Source organism: Ambystoma mexicanum, chromosome 6q (assembly GCF_040938575.1).
Source record: "Ambystoma mexicanum isolate Mex_15411 chromosome 6q, UKY_AmexF1_1, whole genome shotgun sequence".
Classification (NCBI taxonomy): Eukaryota; Metazoa; Chordata; class Amphibia; order Caudata; family Ambystomatidae; genus Ambystoma; species Ambystoma mexicanum.
In genome coordinates, this window is record NC_090937.1 from 304,189,310 (window position 1) to 304,201,741 (window position 12,432).

General features: G+C 47.5%; 1 protein-coding gene across 17 annotated transcripts in view; it reads left to right on the plus strand.

The window, feature by feature from the left end:
* The window catches only part of ANKRD17 (ankyrin repeat domain 17), a 2,430,147-nt gene that overhangs the window by 1,343,977 nt on the left and 1,073,738 nt on the right, over positions 1-12,432 (plus strand). For all 17 annotated transcript variants that reach the window (XM_069630806.1, XM_069630790.1, XM_069630801.1 and 14 more), the window contains one exon: positions 6,145-6,320. In XM_069630806.1, coding sequence (XP_069486907.1) covers positions 6,145-6,320 — 176 coding nt within the window. The remainder of the gene's footprint in view (positions 1-6,144; positions 6,321-12,432) is intronic.

Sequence of the window (12,432 nt, forward strand, 5' to 3'; positions counted from 1 at the left end):
CAGCATCTTCACTGGACACACTCAGCACCCAGAGAACCATGGAACAGGCCTCCGGCGCTGATTGCACTGATTGGCTGCCTGCACATAAAGTAATTTAAACCTCCCTGTGCCGGGAGGCGCAGCCGGGCCTCCTCAAAGGGCCATTGACAAGACCACATCGACTCTCTTGGCCTGTCCTTGCCAGCTCGGCCGCAGACTTCCCTCCGTTCCATGTCCCAGACCTGCAAAACGTCAAGCATTTCCAACGTCTCCGCTGCGCTAGTCTTCCACAAACATCGGCAAAAAGGTAACGAACCACCGACCTTGTATAAATCTGCATTGCAATGTTTTTCACAAAATGCAAACACTCACCGCACAACTCTCTAAACTACCAGCCCGTACTCGCTTACCCCCACCCCCTCATCTGCGACATGTCAAAAACGCTCCACCACAAACCCAACTTCACTCTGTCTGCTGACACATGCCCACCACCACCCATCATAGGAAGATTGATAATCCCCGGTCTCGCAACATTTGACTACGCCCTACCACATCCCACACCATTTCTGCCACATCTTCAGCCCTTTGCTAACCACCATACACCTACACCAGGCATCCTGCAACGCCCCCCTGTACACTACCCTGTCAATCTCCCTTATCCCAACAGACCCACGTACATCACACAGACTCCCATATCCAAATCGCCCAACCCCATAATCTCTGCCACATTTACCAATCCTCCCTCCACGCTCTCTTCCTCATCTTACAATAAAACCACTAGAAACCCCCACCTCAGGAGCCACCATACTAAATATCCCTCCCAAACCTACTTCCGAAACTAACCACTCTAAAGTCAAGGTCCATTCTCACAATAAGAACCACTCCTGCAATCAGCATATCACCCAGACACTCCTACTGAAAGGTGCACTCATTAACGCAAGATCTATCCACGAACACGCACTAGACATCAACGACCTATCCTCGCAAGACCTTGACTTTCTAGCAACCATGGAAATGTGGCTGCACCCAGCTTCTGGCCCAACACTCCATCGCTCTGCCCCCTGGCTATACCATTTACCGGGCTGACCGACAGATTGCAAGGGGAGAGGTAGTTGCACTCAACGCAAAATATATAATACCCATCAGAGTCACCAACTCTGTGATGCCAGCCAACTGCGACATACTCTCCAATAAACTGACCATATCAGACTCAGACACTCCGTCAAACCATCATCCAAAATGTTATTCCTAGGAGACTTCAATCCTGGATATAACGACACTGCAGCTACCTCGCTCTCCAACTCCCTCAACGCTCTTGGCCTACCCCAATGTGTTTACACCCTGACTCACAACAAAGGCTGCATCCTAGATTGGATCATTGACCTTACCTGCCAAGTCAACATTCTATCGAACTACCCATGCCACTGGGTTGACCACAACATTGTGCAATTATCCATCTCCCCACCCATGCATACTCTCATACCCATGCTGCATACCCTCACATGTAGCTCTAAATCCCTCACCAAAGAATGACTGGCTCCCATGCTCACTTCACTCCTACCAATAAACCCCCTCCCCACAGACCCAAGCTCACTGGCAGATCTGTACAAAAAAACCTATCAGACGCTATCAACACCATAGCACCCCTCAAGCCACACAAAACTAAACTATCAGCATACTTCAACTCTTGGTTTACCCCCGAACTCCAAGCTCTTTGCTCCAACAAACGATCGGCAGAAGCCAATTGAAAAAAAATAACCCTCTTAGGAGAACAAATTAAGGTTTGCATTACCATCCAAACTATACACCAAAGCAATCTTCCAGGCTAAATCCTCCACCTACAATAACCGCATCACCAACACCAAATCAAACACCGGAGAAATCTTCGCCATACTTGTCGAACTGGAAACCCCATCATCCCCGCCAATCACCATACCAAAAGATGGCGCCTGGTGCCTCAGTATTCAGAATTCCATGTTGGGTAAAATCAGCACCCTGCACAGCAAGATTGACACCAAACAATCCATGATCGACCTCTCGCAAGTGCCAACATCCACCACTCCACCATCTTCCCCCACACCTCACACTACTCCTAGATTCCACTTTACCAATGTCTCACTAGAAAAAGTAAAAACCAGCCTTAAAGGCCTCAAACCCTCTCGCTGCAAAGGAGACATGTTTCCACCCACCCTGGTCAAAGAATGTGCAGATGCCCTAGTTCCGCTAATCACTGCCTTCATCAATACCTCATTTAATATGGGCTCTGTCCCCTCCAACCTCAAGGAAGCCTTTGATGTACCATTAATCAAAAAATCATTGTTAGACCCGGCCATCCCCACCAACTATCGTCCTGTCACCACAGTTCCCTTCCTATTAAAGATCTTGGACCAAGCAGCCTACCTGCAAATTCAACGCCACTTAGAAGCCAACAAGATCTTAGGCATGCGCCAATCAGGCTTCTGCCCAAGGCACAGAACTGAGTCAGCCCTTCCCGACCTAAAAATCCAGATTGACGAAATCAGAGATGAAGGCAAGTCTGTACTGTTAATCCTGCTCGACCTATCGTAAGCTTTCGACCTGGTAGACCATAAGATTCTAGGTCAACACCTCGCCACATCAGCCTGCTTCTCCCCAGAAGCCATCACCTGGATTAACGGCTTCCTAGGAGATAGATCCATCCAAGTCTTTGCAGAAAACGCCAGCGCGCCCCCGACTCCCATGGCCTGTAATGTGCCACAAGGTTCCTGCGTATCCCTTACCTTGTACAACACATTAACTATTCCCCTATTCACCCGCCTGGAATCCCTCATCATATCTTATACAAATTACACGGACGACATGCAAATCCTCCTACCCCTCTCAGGCATCTACACAGCAGACTCGGACACTCTGAACTCCATCTACCTAACCATGCAGGCCTGGATGGCCATACACCGTCTTTGTCTCAACGACGGTAAAACTGAGCTACTCATAGTTGCCCCCCCCCCCCCCTGTCCTAAAAAGTCTTGACCCCCTATATGCCTCTTTCAATATCAATGGCCTCCCCATTCCAGTTTCCCCCATCGTGAAAACCCTAGGAGTATACCTTGACACCTCCCTGTCCCCATCACGACAAGTCCATGCTATAGCATCACCCGCAGCATAAGCCACCAAACTGATCAATGCATCCAGACGGTTTCTCTCCCCAGACAGCTGTTTTACCATAGACCGTGCCACTATATGATCTAAACTTGACTACTGCAATGCCCTCTTTGCAGGCACAACTGAACAAAACAAAAGAAAAATGCAAGTCATTCAGAACAATGCTCTCCGAGCTGCCCTGAACATCCCGAAGAAAGACCATATCACAGCAGCAAGAAAAAAAGCACACTGGCTCCCGATCCGCGAAAGGATCACCTTTAAAACTCTCTCCATCGATCACAGATGTCTATCCAAGGATGCCCCCCTACCTTTCGTAAAAACTCACTAGAAGCAACTCGTCTAGACCTACCAGAGAAGCATTCACCAACCGCATCACTCCGCCCAAATTCAAAAGAAACAAGCCGACGGATCCAGCTTCCCGATCATAGCTGCCAAACACTGGGACATCTGCGCCCCAACCCCCCACCTTGAGGGCTGAACGGTCGTACGGGACCTTTCAGAAGGTGCTGAAATCTTTGCTTTTCACCTAACAGTCACTATATTCAGCCTTCTTATGACATTGACCCTCTAATTACTACTAATGCTTACTGTGTCCTGCCTTTGTAACTTGCAATGTTAAAGCGCCTTGATGCCACAGGGCTTAGTGCGCTATATAAATGTAATAATAAATAATTCCATAGACTTTGTTCAAATGACTTTTGCGGTCCTGGCTCCCTGCAGGCGCTCTTCTTAATCCATTGACTTTGCTACTGCTTGTCCCTCCATAGGTTGTACCTTGTTTACAATGTTACTGCTGGACAAATTATTTACCTAGACTTCATTGGAGGATTTATTTGACCTCACATATTCCGAGAATCTGTTATAACTTTTTTACTTCCCTTAACCTTTCCTCTCTGCAACCCTGATTCTACAAAGTATAACCGTGTGATATATAAATGCAAATAACTTCCTTGTGATTGAAGTCGCACCCGGATGAAGGAGAAGTGTATAAAGCATATCCAAAGATTATTCACTGGCTTGTTTTATTCTGAAAAGTAATTTCAAAGTTGATTCATAGTGTTACATCCTTTTACCTTTTTAAAGTATGCTCATTTCAAACTGACATTAAATAATTAACTATTTATAATTGAAACCTTGAGTGTAAGCGTTACTTAGCTACTTTGTTTTTACGGATTTCATTTGTACAGCTGTACAGCTCAAATTTACACCTCTTGAGATGGGCCTGGCTGCTCAGTCACACTACCAACTTGTGTAGTGCAGACCAATATCAAAAGGTGGGTTACCTAATACCAAGCAGTTAAGTCAAGTGTAGTCTCACACAGTGTGACTGCACCAATTCTTACCTAACAAATGGCTTCCGCAGCGTGTCCCCTCTTTACTCAGAAACAAAAGGAGAGGTTTGCCAACCCAGCCCTCCTCCTTTTCCGGGATAAAGAGACATCGCATAGCAGGCAGCCCATTGCATTCAAGGAGCGGTGTGGTAAAAGCGTTGCCTGGGAGGCTCAGCAACCCCCGCAGGCATTTCTTTAACCACAGCTCCTTGAATGCAAGAGGATCGGGGGGGCTTTTGTTGGGGGGGGCATGGCCTAAGCACTCGTACTTGGGCCACACACCCTAACAAGACCCCCTCTCAATTTACCCCCCCACTTAAAGCACTGAAGAGCGTTTTTACAAAGTTTCCTCGTGAAGGGACCTTCATCCCGCATCCTTCACACATACTGCTTGTGGAGTCTATCTGATTAGGAATCTGTCTGAGAAAGGCAATCCATTGAAGGAAAAATGACTTACTGTAATGTTTGGTCTATGAATTCTTATGCAGATTCCTAATCAACCTCCCATCCAACCCTGCTATGAAAGTGCCTGCAGTTAATGACTAACTTCTCTATTGGGAGAAAGAGGTGAGCTCTCGTTTAAGGGGCTAGCGTAGGACTTATTGGTGTGTTTCAGCATTAGTGACGCAGTATATGTACGACGACAGATGTCACGTCTGGAGTAGACGACTGCCACATCAAGGCAAGACCGATCAACGGCCAAGTCGAGGGCACAGCGCCCCCTGTCGAAACTTTTCTGAGCAGCGGACGCTGGAATGGATATCTATCTGATGAGGAATCTGGGAGAAGAATCCATAGAAAGAACATTATGGTAAGTACTTTCTCCTTCTGGCATTAGTGCTGTGGACTGCAACTAGACAGTCCCAGATCCCTTCCTATGAGACACAGACAGACAGACAGACAGCAGCTTCTCGCTCCTTTGCTCACTATAGTGACTACTGAGCTCCTGGTCCATAGCCCCATTCCTCTATAATGGCCCTGCTAATAATGAGCAATGGTATTTTCGCTGATGATAAAACAAAAAGGGTGCTTGGGCCATGTAGAAAAGTGTGAAGGAGGACACTTGTGGTTGGGGGGAGAGGGTGGCAGGTCATACATGTTCCGTAGCACTGTTTCTTAATTAAATGCTACTGCGCAAAAAGCTTTGATACCATTCCCTTCTGACGGACAATAGACCATTGTTATGGAGGAAAGGATAAATGCGCTAGAGGTTCAACAGTCCCTATGATACACAACTTTTATTTATTTCCATTGATTTGACTGAATTGGGCTTGGGGGACAAGTGTGCAATTTTCAAGCTATCTAAATGTTGCATTTCTTTTTTTATGTTTATGCAAAACTGCGGTAGGCAGTGCTTTGTTGCCCATTCAGTCTTTGGCTGTTGTTACAAATTCAAAAATCTGCACCAGGTATTTTACTGACTACTATTTAATGTTACTGGGATTTCCCATCCTGATGATGGAGAGTACTCCACAAAGCATTTAAATCTTATAAAGCGAACTACTGTACAAGTCAGATATGTGACTAATTCTTTTAATATCTTATTCTCGGTTGTGTTGTTACTTTTGCTAGGCCTTGGTGCACAGATAGGTGGTGGTGAACAAGTAAGCAGATGTTCTTTGTAATCGGTCTATGAATTGTGACTAAGGTCTCAGTACAACACAGCTAAACTGTTATTTTGCTTTACACCTAGACTGGCCTCACCCCGTTAATGGAAGCTGCGTCTGGTGGGTATGCAGAAGTAGGCAGAGTTCTTCTGGATAAAGGTGCTGATGTCAATGCACCTCCCGTTCCATCATCAAGAGATACTGCCTTAACAATTGCAGCAGACAAAGGCCACTATAAATTCTGCGAGCTGCTTATAAGCAGGTATGGAAACTTCAACCAAAGATAGTTTCAATTAATGCAAGACATGTAGGCACACAGTTAAGTAACTTATGGTAAATCGAGTAACCGGGTATGGTCATTGTGCATACATTCTTTGACTGTCAGTCTTCACAAATTAAGATAATTGATCAGCCTACTACCCTTTTTATATTATGTGTTTGCATTGTACATGTAGTTGTCCAGTCGTAAACACTTTTAGGTTAATGGAATTGTGACTATATGAATGTTATTAGGAGGATTATGTTAAAATATCTTGTGCATTTGTCAGAAAATATTTTCCTTTTTGCAGCTTTTTAGCCTGCTTTTGTGAAATGTTCAGTCTTGTCGTCGCTGTACTTTATTGTCTTTACTTTTTATTTTGAGTTGGTGGTGTTCTTTTCAAACCTTACAACTCTAATTCTACTTTTTAGTTCCTATGGCTACCGGTGCCAGAGATGATACTCATTCAGTATGTTTGATGCAGGCTAGTGGCCGTGATTCATTTTTTACTTTGTGACACTCCTGTACATCATCTTTTATCACAAGGTAGACCCCCTTTCTTTAGTAGCCAAAACTGCTATCTTGTGGTTTTTAGGCACTAAAGCACTGGCCTACTAGTGCGTCTTACTCCTTATTGTGGGAGAATTATCATTTATCCAGCATGGGATCTGGCATGGATTCACTTGCTCATGAATATTCCCCGTCGTCAGGCCGGGAATCCTCGGTAAAAGAAAACAGTTTTACTTTCATTTACAAACTGTATTTCTCCTTTAAACCAAACCCTGTCCTCTAGCCACTGCACCCATCCAGTGACAGTCTTCTCCCTAATCCCCTCCTCTGGCAGCCATCATCAGATTTTTACTGCACGCTTCAGTGTTGGGAGTTCTCGAGTTTTGCTCATCATCCGCCTCTGTCGCCAGCCAGCGATCGAGCTCCTCCTCGAAAAGGAAATAGTCTAACCCGGCTAAGCTGCTGGAGAAGCCCGGGATGGAATAGAAGATGGCCGAACTGCCCAAGAAGGTCCAGCGGCTCAGGAGAAGTCTTAGTCGACCATAGAGCTGTTGGCGGCTGCTCTCACGAAGGAGAAAGGGGCTGACCCAGTAAAGTTAACACCCACAGCACAGAAGGTGACCCTGCCTCTGAGGTGAGGAACAGCCGGAGTGACTTTGGTGCGGCTCCGACCCCTCGTGGTGGAAAGGTCCAGGCGAGGGTGGTGGACATGCCTTTCGACAGAGACAACATTTTTGGGAAGGTCATTGACAAGTCCGTGCAGGCCATCAAGGCGGATACAGAGACGGCCAGCAGCACCTCTCTTCCCTTCGCTCCTCCAGACGAAAGTCGAGCAGGTCGTCAAAAGCACTACTCGTACCGCCAACCTTCAAGATCCACGACTCAAGAATCCTACAGAGGCAGTTCCCAGGCCTACGGTGGAGGAGGCCAGTGCCAGCGGCGCCATCGCCCGCAAGGCAGGACGCCAGCTCCAAAGCACACCTGTACCGGCCAGGACGTCGGGCCCCCACCCGTGCACCCCAGTGGGAGGCCGGCTGACGGGATTCATCAGTGAGTGGGGAAAGATCACCACCGACAGATGGGTGCTGGACGCTCTCGCCCAAGAACATACCCTGGAGTTTCAACACAGGTGTCAGCGGATCCCTCCGGTGGCCTGGCGGGAGCAGCACACCCCTCAGCTCTTGGAGGAGGTATGGGCCATGCTACGAAAAGGGGTGATAGAGCTGGTTCCCTGATGACTCTGGGGCTCTGCAGTCTGTTCCTGATACTTTTTAGTCAAAAAGAAGACCGGGGCTGGAGACCCATTCTGGACAAGCGACGTCTGAGCAAGTAACTTAGTACCAAATATTCAGGGTGGTCACGTTGCAGCATGTGCTGGGCCAACTGGAAAAAGGAGACTTCTTGAAGTCGCCGGACCTGGAGGACGCCTACTTCCACGTCCCCATTCACAAGAACCACCAAATGTTTCTATGCTTCTTAGTGCAGGGACAGCACTACCAGTTCAATGCCCTTCCTTTCGCCATGAGGTCGGCCCCCAAGGAGTTCACGAAGTGCCTGCCACCTGTGGTGGCCCATCTGTATCTACGGGGGATACATGTGTACCCGTACCTTGACGACTAGCTCATCCGGGCCAGCTCACGAGAGTTAGGAGTCGGGCACACAGAGACGACCGTCCAGCTGCTGACAGATCTGAGATTCTTCATCAATTATCTGAATTCCTTTTTGACACCATCGCAGAAGGCGCTGTTACTAGGAGCCAGACTCAACATAGTCTCCTGCCTAGCAACGCCCTTGGAGGAGAGAGTATCAGCCATTCAGGGGACAGTGCAGCGCCTGTTGTCAATGAAGGCCGCCACGGTGCAAACCATCAAGTCGCTGCTCGGCATAATGTCGTTTTGCATCTACCTTATCCAGCTCTGCGGGTTACGGATGCAACCTCTTCAGGAGTTCCTGGACGCTCGCTGGATACAGGTGTCCGGAAGCTTCGCAGACACGATAAAGCTCAATGAGTTCTGTCGGGGGATACAGTGGTGGGGCATTCGCTCCAACATCGCCCACGGCACAGGGTTTCAGAACCCCCATACCAGAAAATGGTCACCACGGATACTTTCCTGGAGGGCTGGAGAGCCCACACTGGACATCTGCATTCCAGATGTTTGTGGCTGCTGGAGGAGAAGGATCTCCATATAAATATCCTGGAGCTACAGGCAGTGTTCTGTGCCCTCAAGTCGTTCCTTCCGTCTCTGAAGGGCAAGATGGTGAGGGTCTTCACAGACCACACCACCGCGATTTTCTACATCAGGAAGCAGGGATTACTCGATCCCCTGTGCTCTCCAAAGAGGCGTAGGACTTGTGGCACTGGGCCATCCGACAGGGGATGTTCCTTGTTCCTCTTCACCTGGCTGGATTCAAGAACGCCATCGCAGACTCCCTCAGTAGTGAATTGCGCTCCTGCCACGAGTGGGGACTTTGGCAGGACCAGGTGGTCTGCATCTTAGTTAAGTGGGGCAGGCCCCAGATAGAATGGTTTGCGACTGCAGCAAACTCCAAATGCTAGAAGTTTGCCAGCAGATTCCACCAACCGAGGAGCTTGGGGGGGACGTGTTCTCTTTTCCATGGGATGGCCTGTTCCTGTATGTGTTTCCTCCGTTGCCTCGCCTGCTGCTAGTCATCAATGTACTCAGACAGTGCCAATGCAGGATGATGCTCATCGCCCCGGCGTAGCTGAGACAGATTTGGTATACGGACCTTCTCAGCCTGTCAGTGTCACATCCAGTCAAGTTGCCGGTGGTTCCGGATCTTCTCACTAGAGAAGGAGGCGCAATCCTTCACCCCGACCCAGGATTGCTGAACCTGAGGGCTTGGCTACTGCAGCCCTAGAGTTTGGGGGATCTGATTTGCCAGCGGACTGTAGGGAGGTCTGTAGGGATTTGGTATTATCCTGCATCCTAATGGAACCTTTGGTCAGGGTATTGATCGACAATGGAGTGTTAAGGGTTAGAATGTTTGTGTGACTGGGGTTCTATGTGAGAGAGTTGGGAGATGTAAGCCTACCTGGGAGGATGCAGGTGTATGTTGCCCTGAACCCAGATGTACCTGACATTATATGACCATCATAATGTACTGGAACTAAATAAAGAAGTTACTGGAACTTCACCTGAGGTCATGGTCATCTGTGGGAAACAAGGAGTTCTACATTGGCGACGAGGATGCTGGCTGTGCTGGGGGGGACAGCATTGAAGATGGCACATACACCTCCCCCCAACCCAAGAAGAAGACCTCCCAGGTAGGGCGAGCGCTTAAAACTGTAGGCGCAGAAGGGCCCAGCGCATGGAGCTCAGGGGCAGAAAGTAAGGGGCTGCGCCAGAGCCAGGGGCCAGCTGGCCTGTCACTAGAAGGACAGGTCAGGGAAAGAGGAAAGCAAGAGACTGAGGAGGGGCTGAGGGCCCAGAGACTGATTGCTTAAGGGGTCTGGGACCACTAGCTGCAGCATGGAGGGCTTGGTGCCCATGGCAGTAGCAATTTGAAGAGGCCTGGGGTCTAGTTACGCCTGGAAATTATGAGGAAGCCATGCTGGGCAGCTGAGGGATATAGCCAAGGCAGTAGCAACAGGAGAGGCCTGGAGCCTAAGCTGCGCCTGGAAATTAAGCAATGAGGAGGCATGCTGTGCAACTGAGGACTATAAGCCCAAGGCAGTAGCAACAGGAGAGGCTTGGAGCCTAAGCTGCGCCGGGAAAAGAAACAATGAGGAGTTATGTTGTACAGCTTGAGGCCTGGAGTTGGGGCAGCAGCAATAGAAGAGGTTGGGAACCTAAGCTGCGCCTATATGTTAAATAGAAGATTGGTGGCGAATGTGAAAAGCGCCTGGAGCAGAGGAGGGTCCTGGGGGGCCATTCCAGCGTTTGAGGGGGCTTGGAGCCCATACCTGCACCTAAGAGACTTGTAGCCCGTGGCTGCACCTTAGGGGCTTAGAGCCCATGTGCAGAGATGAAAGAATATTGCCCAAGACAACATGTGTAGTGCCTGGAGGGGCAAGGGCCCATTTGCAGCAGCGCTAAGGAGGTGCTGTAGGAGCTATCACTTATGAGGTGATGAGGATCTTTGAGGGCATGTTGTCAGTAGTTCCTGAGGGGCTTGGAGCCTACTTAAGAACTGAGAGATGCAGTAGGAGGCAAAGGGAGTACAATTTTTTATAGCAGGCGGCTGGCAGCAATGAAAAGCAGCATTATGAACATACCAGGAAAGGAACGCTTCGGGAGGTGATATTTACAAAAGGAAGTGTGGCAGATGGATTGGTAAATCCATTTCTGTTGCGGGCGGCTGCATTTCCGCCCGTTGGAATTTTTTTCAAAAAGCTTAAGTTGTGAATGATCTTAATTGCCGGAATGAATAACAGAGGTACTTTTAAGTTAAGAGATGATGCTTTCACGAGCATAAGTAAAGGAAGCAATTTGGTCTTGCATTCATTGAATTGGTTAAGTAGTTATAATTAGTTATTGATTCAGAATTTGTTGTCATGTGAGGCCTGAATGGCATTTGGACAGCGTGAGTGCATGAGAGCGTGAACCTGTATGTTGTCAGGTGTAGTTTCTTGTGGGATAGGTTGTTCTGTAATAGGAGTACTTCATGGAAGTTGTTGAAGCTTAAGAGCAGAGAACAAAGTTTATAGTTTTTTAGATTGGATTTAGGTCTCAAGGGTGTTTGTAATTAGTCAACCAAGGGATTAAGTGATCCAAATGTGAGGTTTTATTAAGTAGGTTAAAGTTGCATATTAGTAGAAAGAGATTGAGATATGCGTAGTAATAGTGTTTTCTGAAATGCTATTTGGTATTTATGTTGTAGGTACATTGGTATGAGAGGTATCTTGCAAGTGGTAGTAAGCATGTTTGATAAGTGTGCACGGATGGTGTGTAAAAGTCGTGGCCTCTGTTACCTCTGTCAACAAATACATGGTAATGTTATGATGCAAAGGAAAAAATTGTGGTACGGTCATGTTCAACTAACACGCTTTTCCTTCCACAGATGGACATTTAATGAAATATAGGTTGCATTGACAACATTGCTAGAGTTTGGTATGTGGAATCTGAAGTATAGTTATGTGCACTAATGTTTTATTTCCACAGGTGGGACTTTTGTAATGCAGATGTATTAAGACCTTATTTAATGCTAAAGTTTAAAGTGCTAAGTGTCAAACAAAGTTTTTTGGTTTGGTTGTTTGGTTTAGAAACCATTCAGAGTTTCATGATGATACAGCAAAGACTATAGTAGAGTCATTGATGTTGGTGTGATGCTGATGTGAATGAAGTGTGGTTTTCCCTAATAGGAGCTGTATTGTATTTAGGAATACTTTCAACATGGGCAATTTAGGGGTAATGGTGTCACAAGAAGTGAAGTAGTTACCCGGGTATCTGGGATACTCAGTCTAGTTGGAGGTGGTGTGTATTTAGGTACATACCGGTTTGCATTGTTGGGTGTGAGGGAGATGTGTGTGTGTTCTTTTGTGGGACGATGAAGTCAAGTTTAGGAAGAGAGGTATGGGTGCCTCTATTTGTAAAAGTTTTAGTAAGGATGTTTGTGCAGTTGGGTGCCTTTTCCTCACTTGGTA